This window comes from Dromiciops gliroides, chromosome 5 (genome assembly GCF_019393635.1).
Source record: "Dromiciops gliroides isolate mDroGli1 chromosome 5, mDroGli1.pri, whole genome shotgun sequence".
NCBI lineage: Eukaryota > Metazoa > Chordata > Mammalia > Microbiotheria > Microbiotheriidae > Dromiciops > Dromiciops gliroides.
Genome location: NC_057865.1, coordinates 180,753,066 through 180,767,122, shown reverse-complemented (window position 1 = coordinate 180,767,122; position 14,057 = coordinate 180,753,066). Strand labels below are relative to the sequence as shown.

The 14,057-nt window shown below is 38.0% G+C and overlaps 1 protein-coding gene across 1 annotated transcript in view; it reads right to left on the bottom strand.

Moving 5' to 3' along the window:
* LDHB (lactate dehydrogenase B) overlaps positions 1 to 10,958 on the bottom strand; it is a 34,622-nt gene extending 23,664 nt beyond the window's left edge. The window contains exons 1-2 of the mRNA XM_043967052.1: positions 10,750 to 10,958; positions 3,296 to 3,430 (exon numbers count right to left, since the gene is read on the bottom strand). Of these exons, the coding sequence (XP_043822987.1) occupies positions 3,296 to 3,424 (129 nt within the window). The 5' untranslated portion in view covers positions 3,425 to 3,430; positions 10,750 to 10,958. The remainder of the gene's footprint in view (positions 1 to 3,295; positions 3,431 to 10,749) is intronic.
* Between the last annotated feature and the right edge of the window lie 3,099 nt (positions 10,959 to 14,057).

The window sequence follows — 14,057 nt, the reverse complement described above, 5'->3', positions numbered from 1 at the left end:
AAATATTATTTTAAACTAAAATATTTAAATTCACCTACACCATTCTATGTGTATTGCATTGCAGTCCTTAGGTCCAATTAGGCAAATTCTTCATTTATTTTGTTTTAAAAAATGGACACAAAACCCCCCAAATAATAGACCATTTGATAATACCCATGGTGCTCTATCAAGAAACCAAGCTATAATGAATGTTAGTTTATTTTAGTAGTGTGATGTTTGATAGTGAAGATAAAAAGAGCAAAAGAATTCAGGCTTTAATCACAAGAGGATGTCACATGATCTTAGATCCTGTTCTCCTGTTTCAGTGGGTGTGAAAAAAAATTGGCCGAGAAATTTATACTCAGCAGCCAAGGAAGGAAGAGATCCAACACTTTATAAAACATCACTGAATTTAGATGCACATACACTAATGAGCATTCTAGAAGGCCTACAGTGACACAAATAGAAAACGTGATCAGGTACTAAAATCTTTCAGGGCTTAAATAAACAATTCCTTTACTCCTAAACTTAACAACCTATCAATATAGCTACGAGTTTTGTTCTTTTTTTAGTTTATGTATCTATATATTATTTTAAATGTATTTATGCATATTTATATACATATATATACATTTATAGATATGTACATGTATGATGAACATCTGTACATTGCCAAAATATTTTTTGAAACAGTCATAATTGAACTTTATTGTAAAGGTAGTCATTTTGTTACTATGAAGCAGGGTTATTAGCCATGATACTAGAGTTATGGATCATGTTAAGCATTGATTAAAATGGCTTTCTTCAAGCTTTTTGGTTCCAATGTAGACCAGACTTTGGTTTTATAATTTTCTTCTTTCTTCCCTACCATACTTCTGAAATCATACAACACTGTGACTGCTTCATGGCTTTAGTAGCTTACTAGGATGATGTCCACCTTCCCTATCAACCTTGTCTTCTCTCAACACTCCACTCAAAGTCCTTACACTCCAATTGTTTAAAAAAATTATATAATTTAAACACTATAATATTTAACTTGATGGTCACTGTTATTTTCAGTCTTTAAATAGTAAATATTTTTCACCATTCTTCCCAAAGATTAAAAGATAGAGTATCATCATTTCTTTTTTCTTTTTTCCGGGGCAATGGGGGTTAAGTGACTTGCCCAGGGTCACACAGCTGGTAAGTGTCAAGTGTCAGGTACTCCTGAATCCAGGGCCAGTGCTTTATCCACTGCGCCACCTAGCCGCCCCTGAGTATCATCATTTCTAAAGCTAGAAACTGAAAGTAAAGAGTCATACAAAAGTAGTGGAAGTCAACATATTTAGTGGAAGAATTAAGAAAGAATTTACCCTGTCACTTGAAGTACCTTGTCACCAAAGGCTATATGACCACCTGTAATGGATATTTAAGAGGAAGAAAATCATGCTTTAGGAAGGATTTGGACTAGAAAACTGCTAAGGTTCCTTCAATCTCTTTTTCCCCCCTTCAGTCTCTAAGAATTTACAACTTCATAAATTCTTTCTGTTACCTAAAACAAATAAAAGGGCCCTTCTTGCCCAAGTCCTAGAAATCCCATTGGAATGTAAACTCCTTCAAAGCATACATTTTTGTTTGGGGATCTTTGGCACCTAACATGATGCTTTACACATAGTAAGAGCTTAATACATATATCTTTTTTTGTTGTTTTGTTTTTTGCTGGGCAATGGGGGTTAAGTGACTTGCCCAGGGTCACACAGCTAGTAAGTGTCAAAAGTGTCCAAGGCCAGATTTGAACTCAGGTATTCCTGAATCCAGGGCCAGTGCTTTATCCACTGCGCCACCTAGCTGCCCCCTTAATACATATATCTTAATCCAAGTTGATCTAAATATTTTTTCGAAAAAAAACCCCAAATATTTCCATTTACTTAAGAGAAAACCTGAGAATTAAGTTCCTTAGTAAAAACAAAATACTCCTATATTAAATTATGGGAAGTATTTTTTCTTTCAATATCTGGAAAGGTTAATATTAGACCTATGAAAAATCTAAATTTTCAAAATTGGATGGAGAAGAAAGGTCCTATTGTCTTCTTTCTCTATTTTAAATACCTAAATCCCAGGAGAGAAAATACATATCTAGTTAGAGCAATTGTTTTTTCAAATTGGAAATGGAAAGTTAGATAAAAATTATCTTAAGTTTTCTGTTGGGTTTGGGGGGAGGGAATGGCTTTTTTTCTTTTTTCAGCTTCACCAACCAGGCACCTAACACATTTATATCAGATCGAAGGCAGTGAAAGAAGTCATCCTTTTTTGTAACCCTAGGTTTTCCCCAAATCATAGAGTTAGCAAGGACGGGATAGTGTGGTGAAAAAAAGCACAAGATTTGGAGATAAAGGACCTAGATCTAATGCCAGTTCTGCCACTCACTATCTGTGTGTGACCTTGTCACATCATCCCTCTATTACTCAGTTTCCTCATCTGTAGAATAAGGAGGTGTTGGACTAAGATCCTTTTCAGCTCTATGATCCAATGAACTTAGATATCACCTAGTCTAGCTTGAATCTTAAACATGAAGTCCTACTAAACATCTCTGAAAAGTGGTCATCTAGCCTCCCCTCAATCAATTGGGAAACCATTATCTCAAAAGGTAGTCATTCCATTTGGGGACATTACTAATTACTGGGAAGTTATTCATTATGATCAGGTCCAAGTATATAAAATGCTTTTTAGGTCCATTTCTCAGATTTCTGCAACTAAGTAAAATATTGAGAACTTAAAAAGTTGAACTCTGAAAATGCTAAAAGTGCATGGTCAAGGCATTGTACAGGCATAATTCACAATTAGCACAATGATCCATTATATTCAGTAGAAAAAAAAGGCCTTTTTTCCCCCTCTCCCTACATTTAAGGAATCCCTTAGAATGAAGCACAGCTTTGGAAGAAAATTAGAAAAAAATACTAAACATTTCTTTAAAAAAATTAATCTAAACCAGAGGAAATTGACAAGATTCAGCCTATAAGGGATGTGCATGGGGCAAGCTAGGACTTGTTAAGCGATATGGGAAATGGATAAAATAGAGCCCTTAGCAGAGGCCCAAAAGAGAGGAGAAGAACAGTTAGTTGTACTCTACCAATCAAGGTCCCTATTGTTAATTTATCAGATTACTCATGACTTCTTCAATTATTCCTTAGACCCCATATAACGAGGCTATGCAAAATTCTTTTTTAGACTATCAAAAATAAGTTTAAATTAAACACGATTCACTTCTGAAGAGAACACTGACACTATGAAATTAGTCTAATAGCCACGTACTATATTTGCTATTCTGGAACTGTACCTTTCCAAGTATGCTGATAGCACAGGCCATACCAACTTGTCCAACACCCACAACAGTAATCTTATTGTTTGGGGCTGCTGCCTCCTCTTCTGCAACTGGTGCAATCAGCTTTTCTTTAAGAGTGGCCATTTTGTTCTGCAAGAAAAAGGAAAAAAAAATCATTACACACAGATGCATACTCGAACTGAGATGATATCTTCCTATAGTTACTGGGGAAATTTGATAACTAAAGTACAAGATCTCGTGTGCCTAAAGGGCATTTATTATGAGGAATTCAGAGAGTGGTTTTTTGTTTTTGTTTTGTTTTGTTTTAGTGAGGCAATTGGGGTTGTGACTTGCCCAGGGTCACACAGCTAGTGAGTGTTTAAGTGTCTGAGGCCGGATTTGAACTCAGGTACTCCTGACTCCAGGGCTGGTGCTCTATCCACTGTGCCACCTAGCTGCCCCGAGTGTTTAAAAAAAAAATAGATAATACATTTAATAGAGGATTTTAACCCAAGTAATCACATGCAATTTTATTTTGGCTAACATTATTCTAATTCATTTCCTCTTATTCATTTCCCTCTTCATCACTTGTTGTTGCATTTTTAAATCACTATGGAATTTTGCTCAATGTGCTTTCATAATAGGGCCTTAATTTGGGGGATGGTCCTTATCAGCACTTTTTTGGACCAGACCTATAATTTAATTGGTATAGGGAGCTTTCAGGGAGAAAATTCCCTTGGCCACTGGGCACCTGCTCTGAAATTTGTAGTCTTAAAAAAGTCACCTGTAGCAGTAGTGTTAAATTCAAATGGAAATGGGTCCACTTATCTGTACATGAGGATCCCTGTGACCACATATTGACTTAGTTTTAAAATATAATATCTATTTTTAATTGTATTTTTATTTTAATCCTTTTCTTGATTACATTTTAATTTGGATAAAGCTACACTAAGGAGCCACAGGACACATGTTTGATACCTCTGGCCTAGGGTACTGTGAGCTTAAGTGACTTGCCTGCACTGACCGTATGTATCAGATATGAAATTTAAGGTCTCCTTGATAGGAAGGCTAGATCTCTATCCATTATTCCATGACAGCACTACTTCTGCTATACTAATAAGAAATTTATAATGCACCCAAACAGCCATCAAGTTCAAGTACTAAAAACAATTTAAGCTAGACTTCAAAAAGCCAACTAAATGCGAGTAAGAATTTGTAGTTAAAAAACAAAAAACAAAAACCCCCACAAGTAACATGATACGTGTAAAAACAATACCCAGAACCATACCTAACAGGGGGATATCTCCTAACAGGAGACAGGCTGGGGAGAAGCTCCTTTGAGATACCTCAAACTAGCCATCTGGTAGTTTCCTATTTTAACTAGTTATTCTTGCTAACTAAATGCTAAACTCAGTTGATTTTATCTGCTGTATTAGTACAAGCAAGCATTAAGAGTATCCTCTAAATGAAGTCTGGTTACTGTTCTAAAAACATGATCCATTGACAAAATGTGTTCTAAACAAATAGCTAGCATTTAATTAGCACTTTAAGGTCTGAAGCACTCTCCATGTTATGTCATTTGAGTCTCCCCTGTGAGGTAGGTTCTACTATTATGTCCATTTCATGGATGAGAAAACTGAGGATAAGAGATTAAGTGGGGGCAGCTAGGTGGAGCAGTGGATAGAGCACCGGCCCTGGAGTCAGGAGTACCTGAGTTCAGATCCGGCCTCAGACACTTAATACTTACTAGCTGTGTGACCCTGGGCAAGTCACTTAACCCCAATTGCCTCACTAAAAACAAAAACAAAAACAAAAAAACCCAAGAGATTAAGTGATTTGCCTAGGGTTATGTAGCTAATTTGAATTGGGGAGGATGTGAACTGGGATCTTCCTAATTCTAACTCTAGCACCGTCTCCACAGAGTTGCCTCAAATGCTAAAAGATAAAGAGCATTTTTGAGATGACAATTTTAGATAACATTTTTAAAGGCTGGTAATTTAAAATTCAATTATAAATGACTGCAATGATGCAAATGGAAAGAATAACAAAAATGCAAACTGAATGTTGTGAAATTATAATGGCCAATCTATGTCCCAAAGAAGTGACAGGAGAAGCCATATCCCCATAGGAGACTATGAATATGGGGCACTTCATGAAATGTTGGACTTCTCTATGCTAGTTTTGCTGAATTGTTTTGTTCTTGAACACTTTTTACCTTTGATATAAGGGATTCTTCTCCATGAGAGGGAGGAGTTTATTGGGAAATGAAAGTGATGGAAACATAAAACATATTAATATAGATTTTATTTTGAAAGAAAAACGTTCAGGGGCAGCTAGGTGGTACAGTGGATAAATCAGCAGTGGATTCAGGAGAATCTGAGTTCAAATCTGGACTCAGATACTTGACACTTACTAGCTGTGTGACCCTGGGCAAGTCACTTAACCCTCATTGCCCCACAAAAAACTAAAAAAAAAAAATTGCAATTAAAATAAAGAAAAGAAAACGTTCTACCAGGAAGACAGATTTATCAAACCAGAGAACAGTTTGGGGGTGGGGTTGCAATTCCTTTTATTTTTCTTTTCTCTTTTTTTAGACTGTGAAGTCTTAGAGGGCAGTGACTATCTTTTACTTAATCATGTATTTCCCTTTATAAATGTACATAGACTTGCCTTGGTGGTGAATATATTCAAGATAAAATTGTTTTTGGTTTTTTTCCCCTCATTTCTTTTAGTGAAGATACTTATGAGTAAAGGGCCAATGTTAGAGCAAAGTATGTTCTGTTGGGGTCTTACGGGATTATCTGTCTTTTAATCAATGATTCTTCCCATCTATCAGCACTAAAATAAATAGGTGGCAAATACTTTAGAGATAGGGTGGCTAGGTGGCACAGTGGATAGGGTGCTGCTCCTGGAGTCAGGAAGACTATCTGCCTGAGTTCAAATCTGGCCTCAGGCACTTCCTAGTTGTATGACGCTGGGCAAGTCACTTACCCCTGTTTGCCTCAGTTTCCTCATCTGTAAAGTGAGATGGAGAAGGAAAGGGCAAACCTCTTCATGACTTTTGCCAAGAGAAACCCAAATGGAGTCATGAAGTCAGATACAACTGAAATGATTGAACAATAACTCTAGATGATAATTCATGAGATGAATGACTTGTTTCACACAAGTAAATTTTGGGAATGACATGGTATGAGTTATTAGACCACCAAAGTTTTTTATTTGAACTATTTTTATGTAAATATGCCTAAAATGCATGTCCTAACTTTGTATAATGAGGACCTAATAGTCTTTCAATAATATCTTAATGTCCTCATTTCAATATTATTTTATTCTTTTCTGAATTCTCTAGTATGATTTTTAAATATCACTTCTATTTCTACCATCCCTTGTCTGTACAAATATAAATACTGTCCTTCTAAAGTAGTCAGTTGCTTCCAGTATGCTGTGCTCATGGAGATCAGGTAGCTAAATTCCTTAAAGATTGTATGTTAAGTATGAGTTAGAAATATGACTTTATGAAGATTTATGGAGCTATGGGAAGGAATTTTTGTGGCAGTTATTTTGGGTACTCAGAAGTCACTGTTTTCTTTTGTTTTGTTTTCCAGCCTGCCTTCCCAAGAGCCCAGGTTGAGTAGAATTACTTCAGCACTTCTTAGATCTATAATTTCCTGTCTATGGTTATTTCCTTAACTCAGACAAATAGCAACTCTTCCATAGTTTGCCTTCTAAACATTACTGTATGGTTTAATGACTTGCCAAGAAAACTCATCACTTATTGACCAAACCTATGAAAATGAACCTCTTCAGATCTATGTAGACCAATCCTCCATAAGACATACAGTCAGTGACTAGGCCTAGGACCCTAGGCCCAGAATCTCTTGCTACATTCTCTGACATGCTGGGTCTCGTGTTAATCCGCCACAGCCTTTGAGATCTCAAGGTCAGCTCCACACCACAAGCATCAAAATAGGACATTTCCTCAATTGAGGGTGCTAGAATAAATGACCTCTGAATTCCCTTCCAACTCTATATGAATAATTCATGATCCTTTGTGGAGGTGTTAATATGCTGATGCTGCTTTTTCAAATGCAAACATTGCACTTTCTAATCTACCCTTATAGATTTTTTGAAAGAAAGATGGTGAAGTTATGCAGCTACTTCCTTTTTTCTGTCTAAATATGATGTTCAGATAAAAGCCAACCTTTTAGAGTAGATTCAGAAGACGTCACACTCCTTCTCGATGAAAAATGTGAAAGCATAGAGTCCTTCCTGGCTGTTATTTAAGTAGTTCTTGTTATTTTAAAACATGTACAGGACTAGGGGTGGGGAGAAGGGTTGGTTGGGAGACTAGAACACTGGAGGAAGATCTGGATTCAAATCTAGCCTCAGATTTGAGAACTGATTCCCCTCCCCTCTTTCCCAGACAAATGAATTGCCTGGGGCTGACTGTCTTTGTCATTTCTAGACTCTTGATGGACTTATGGACCTTCCCCCAAGCAACTTATCCCCTCCCAATGTTCCCCACCTTACTCCCTGGACTTTGTTATTATGTAAAAAGGGTCCACCTGCATTAAGTAGTTTCTATTCAGAGTCAGTAACCGCCTATACTTAACTCAGGATCAGTTCTATTATTTCTTTTGTCAAAGGATCATTTACATTAATGAGCTATGTCACTCTGGAACAATTTTTTGGTTCCCTTTTTGTTCCGTTACCCCATTAAAAACCCTATCCTCAGGGGCAGCTAGGTTGCTCAGTGGATAGAGCACCGGCCCTGGATTCAGGAATACCTCAGTTCGAATCCGGCTTCAGACATTTAACACTAGCTGTGTGACCCTGGGCAAGTCACTTAAACCCAATTGCCTCACCAAAAAAAACCAAACAAACCCTATCCTCTGTTCCCATCTTTGGGTATTCCTAGCTTCCGAGCTTTGTGATACCATTAGCTATAGTTCCTCTGCCCCAATTAAAGACCTTATTTCTCCTATATTGTTTCCTTAATTTCCAGGTTAACAGATTCTTACTTAGCTATGTGTCTCGTCAAGTGATAGGTGGCAAATCAGCTAACTGCCTTTATTTCCTCATCTGTAAAATGGGGATAATAGTACTTACATCCCAGGTTGTTTTGAGATAAAATGTGATAAAATTTGTAAAACAATTTGCAAATCTTTTTAAAGCATTACAAAATGCTAGTTGTTGTTTTTATTGTTTTTAAATGTTAGCTATAGAAATAAAGTAACTTTAAGTGCACAGAGTATCCAAACTTGGACATTTTATAACTTAGATCTTTGAAGTAACCAATGATTCTCAGTCTTCTTTTTAGATTTATTTGGGGGATTGTGATGTGCTCACATGTTTCCTTGAAGGGATTAATGAAAGCACAGCTCACTGAATTAGTTGTATACATATATACAAGAAGGATAATGATTTATACTCCATCCTCCAACCTGTGTAAATGTACTCCCATTATTTGCCCAGACGTGTTTTATTATGTAAATAGATGTAGGCAGGTGAATATTAAGTAATAAAAACAGGCCAGGAAGGTTCTAAGAACCATTGCTTTCAGAGAAAACAGGCTTATTATCTCCTGTCATCCCTCTAGGGCCTTTCAGAGAGTCCTCCAGAGATTAACTTAAATCACAAGGCTCAGGAGCAAATCTCCTTGTCTCAGGAGATCTTTCTCAAGTATAGTTTTTAAAAATATATGTGTATGTGGTGCAATGGATAAAGCACTAGCCCTGGATTCAGGAGGACCTGAGTTCAAATCCGGCCTCAGACACTTAACACTTACTAGCTGTGTGACCCTGGGCAAGTCACTTGACCCCATTGCCCTGCAAAAAAAAAAAAAATTAAAAAAAATATATGTGTATGTATGCATATCTATGAATATTATAATATTTAGTTATTCAGTGGTTTTACTGACACAATCCTTACTATTGAACTTGAACCCCTTCACTTGTTCAGAATATGTTCACATATAGCATAGCAAATCTATCTGCAATACTAATGTGGTATATGAGTTGTATTCCCCAGCAATGATGAATATGAAGAATTCAAAGAAATATGGAAAGTCTTGTATGAAGTGATACAGGGTAAAGACAACCAAGTAAAATTACTATGCACAGCAACACAAGCAATAAAAATGCAGTCAGCTGCAAGCAACAGATTTTGAAATACAATAATATTAATTATCAATAATATTCAAGTTTTTAAGTATTCACTTTCTTTTATTAAAGGCTATGCTGTTGGTAAAGTTAGTAGTATTAGGTTGCATGTATGATCAATCATAATCCCTTTTATAGGTCCTGTTGTTTTCAGGGATAGATTTTCTGGACAAGGTTAATAGTAAATCTGTTGGGAAATGTGTACATTATCACAACAAAATTTTTGAATAAAAAATAAAAAACCTTTTTCTCGAGTTTAAACAAACCGTAGCTCCCCCTCTCCTGCCTCCCACTCTTGGGGCCTGTTAATTGCAGCCTGAATGCTTTTTGCCTCCCACACATACAGTCCATGTGCTGTTCTGCTCTGCACGGCACTGTACACAGAAACTAAGGCAGAGGAAGAAGATGCTGAGACAGTAACAGCCACAGCTCCCATCAGAAAAAGGTCTCTGGAGAGAAACTAGGCCATTTCGACTCAGCATCCGGAGATGGTGAGATCAACAAAAGCCATCAAGAAAAGCCTGGAAAGAATTGGACAGCCAATTACTTGACATGCACGGGGTAGGGGGCTTTGCCTTTTTTCCTTGTCTGTAGTATAACATTCGCTTTCAGATCAATGCCACGTATCTACTGTCTCCTAGACTATTGGACCACATCATATCTGTGATGCGCATCCTGAGAAGAGAGGTTCTCCATCTTCTCCAATTGGTAGAAAGCCCGGTTCGGAATTATTCCGTCCCTATCCCTCTGTCCTATTTCTCGGGCCTCCCTCCATCTCCTCCCCTAGCCTTTGCAAACCTTCCCCACCCCCTTACTTCTCTCCTTTCAGCCCCTTTTCTTCCCTGGGCACAGTGCCCTGGGCCTCTGCCAGCAGGCACCAGAATGATGAGTACTCAGTGAACCTTTCAAGGACACAAAGGGCCCCCAGGATTTGACTGCAGAGACCCATAAGCAACAGGTTTCTTTGCCACACAGCAGAAACAGGGGTCCAGGCGTTTTGCTGCAGTGCGGTTAACAGTGAGGATATGAAAAAAAAAAAATCCACCACCCTACATTCTTTCCTGTCTCCCCGCCAATTGCATCTCTCCTTTGAAGAAAAGCATCTCTGGGATCGGGAGAGAGGGAAAACTCTGCTGCTGCTATAGAGACGTGCCAAGGCTTGCTAGAATTAGAGGGCAAGATACCCTTCTTGCCACGGTCCTTCCCTCCTGTCCGGACCCCCCCCCCCCATTGCATTGTATAGTTTCCCCCATTCCCTCTCTCCTTCCTGACGGAGCAAAGAAACCAGTCTCTAGGACCAAAACTTACCTGTCTGAAGAGTCAGTTGTTTGCTTGTGATGAAATTTGTCCCAAAGAGAGGAGACTGTCAGCTACGTCTTTCTCCTGCCTCGTCCTAGCCACAAGGAGAGAGAAGGAGGCGGGGCCCCAGCACCCTCCACTGCCTCTTAGGTTTCTCTATTGTGATTGGAAACTCGAGAGACGCCTGCCCTCGGCTCACTCAATCGCCTTCAAGGACAAGGGCTCAAGTATGCAGTCGTTCTTCCCCTTCCCCGGGTTGGGGGGAGGGGAGGGGGAGGGAGAGAGGGAGGGAGGGGAGGGAGGAGGTCACCTACAGAGAGTTTCCACTAGGTCGATTTACAGCTACCTTTCCTTCTTACAGCCTTATTGCTACAGACTTCATTACAGTTTTTTCGAGCCTGACCTTGGCAGGTTTGGTGTAATTTTAAAAAACAAATGCATTTTACAATCTCTTTTTTAAAGCCCACTTCTTTTCTTAGGGTAAGATCTCTGACTTGGGTTTGGTTGGCTTTTTAAGAATGCAAAATTCCATCTTTTTTTCTTATTTTCTTAAGGCTTGAGAACCCTCAGCCAGAAAGATGCTCCTGAAACTATAATGGCAATTTAATGGTGTGAGATTTCAGGGACAATTAATTAGTCTTTTGACTTTATAAAGTTAGATTTCATTTTATTTGATAAAAAAAATAAACACTTTATCTTCTCAGAGGCAGGTCTTTTAAAAGTATTTTACTCATTTTTTTCTTTAGGAAAGTTATATGGCAGAGCCAAATCAGATGTTTGTAAGTGTACCAATTATCAAGCATTTATTAAGTGCCTCCTTTGTCCCAGGCAAAATGCTAGGCCCTTAGGAAAATAAAAAAAAAGGAATAATCTCCATTCTTGTAAGGAGGGGACATTGCAGGATTCTGAGCAATTCAATCCAATTGAACAAACATCCATTAAATGCAGGATGTCGTGCTAGGCATTGTGGGAAAACTTCATTATTTATGCCAGTCTTTCAAGGAATCCAAGATGTGCACTCCATGGATACTCTCTCCAACTATGTAGATTACAACCCATTCATCCCCTCTAATCCTATGGTCCTATTTGATACTCACAGCCCCCTGTAAATCTTCCAGGGGATAAAGGATCCATTCATGTGCTATGGGGTTATGTAAAATTTCCTGCATCATGTATATTCTTTGATCTTGGTCAGATAATTGGATCACCTCTTTTTTCAGGTCATTCATTTCATTGATTATGTCTTTTACACAGATCATTGTGCACAATTCATTGCCAGTAACATGTCATTCCTATATGGGCCCGCCGTGCAACTCTCCATTGAGCTTTGAATGAATTACAATTTTGATTTTAATTGCAACTTTGATTTTTCCAAAGGCAATACAACCTCTCATTCTCCTGTCCACTTCTGAGCCCAGTTCACTGTCCATCTGTATCTATCCAAGTACTGATGACCCACTTTATGGATTTTCCATGAGGCTACATATCAGTCTGCATAAATGTTTCCTACAATTGGTTTTTCTGATAAGGAGTGTTAGGCTGACCTCTTTTGAATAATTATGGGTCTCATTTAGGGGACTCAGCAAAGTTCTGGGGACCAGTACAATCTATGCAATGTTATCCACAAACAGGAGCATCTGCAGGGTTTCTTCATATAGGGAACTTTTACAAAGAACTTAGTAAGGCTCTCTGATTACAACATATACTTAAATACTCAGTGGTTTCAATGAAAAAACCAAAATAGGAAAGGACAGTGAAAAAAAGACTGGAAAATATGGCTTAGTATCAAAAAAAAAGATGCTAAAAAGGCTTACAACATATATAGAAGATGAATTTCTATATATCATGAAATCTTTCTTTTAAAAGATAATCTGGGGGCAGCTAGGTGGCGCAGTGGATAGAGCACCGGCCCTGGAGTCAGGAGTACCTGGGTTCAAATCCGGCCTCAGACACTTGACACTTACTAGCTGTGTGACCCTGGGCAAGTCACTTAACCCCAATTGCCTCACCAAAAAAAAAAAGATAATCAATAGGTGCTATAGATATCAAAAAACAAATAATTTCATAAGAATTTACATTTTCATCTTTTTTTGTCATGTCCAACTCCTTGTGACCCCTTTTTGGGGTTTTCTTGGCAAAAATACTGGAGCGTTTTGTCATTTCCTTCTCTAGCTCATTTTATAGATGAGGAAACTGAAGCAAACAGGATTAAGTGATTTACACAGGATCACACAACTAAGTGCCTATGGCTAGATTTGAATTTAGGAAGATGAGTCTTCCTGACTCCAGGCCTGACACTCTATCCACTGTGCCACCTATCATAAAAACACTGCTTATTGATGTGTGGGTCACTTTCCTAGAGGACAGCTAGCTACATCTCCCTTAGGATTCTAAGCAAAAATACTAAGGAGCTTTGGAATTTCTTCTGATGCTATCAGCAAGAGCCCCAATTCTTATATGTTCTCCCTAATATCACTCATCAGTTTCAGTTATTAGTTTTCCTATATTAACCCAGGAATTAGTACACTAGCATCGATTTAACCAGTTAACATCAATTAGCTTTTAAAAAGGGATATTTACTGAGAAGTTACAGCAAGAACAGAAGTTATAAAATATTTTCTCCAACCTCAGAGGCACATTCTCTATTCTGCTACTTTGACAGAAGGGCTCAAACTTAAAATAGTTGCTAAAAAGCATTTGTCCCATTGAGTTCACTTTCAGATATGACAAAAGTTTTTCCCTTGCTTCAGCAGGACACAGTGTTTCAAAATCCATCCACTTTTGGACTGAGTCCCACAGGTTTCTCTAGACTTGAATTCTGGCAAATTCTGGAATAGATTCCAGTCTTCGGATTTTTTAAAAAACTCAAACAAAGCCCTGTATCAAAGTAGTTAAGACACAAATAGGAGACAAGAACAAAAGCAGGGTCATCTGTTTATGGGTTACAAATTTTACAAATGAGGAAACTAAAGCAAACAAGGTTAAGAAACTTGCTCAAGGTCACAAAGGTAGTCAAAATCTGAGGCTAAATTTGAACTCAGAAAGATGAGTCTTCCTGACTCCAGTCTAGTCACTCTATCTACTGCACCACCCAGCTCATATTGGTCTGATAAGTCACAGTTGGACACACTGCACTTAGCCCCCAACACAGTGATGTCATTTTAATTCCCTTTGAGCATTAAGGACAACAACTAACCAACTGATTTGCATATAAATACCTTTTGTCTTACTTTTTAAACAATGCAATTAAATTTATTTCCCCCTAGAAACTTTTGCTATTATAAAGCCTCATCAGTTTAAGGACGTTCTACATCATT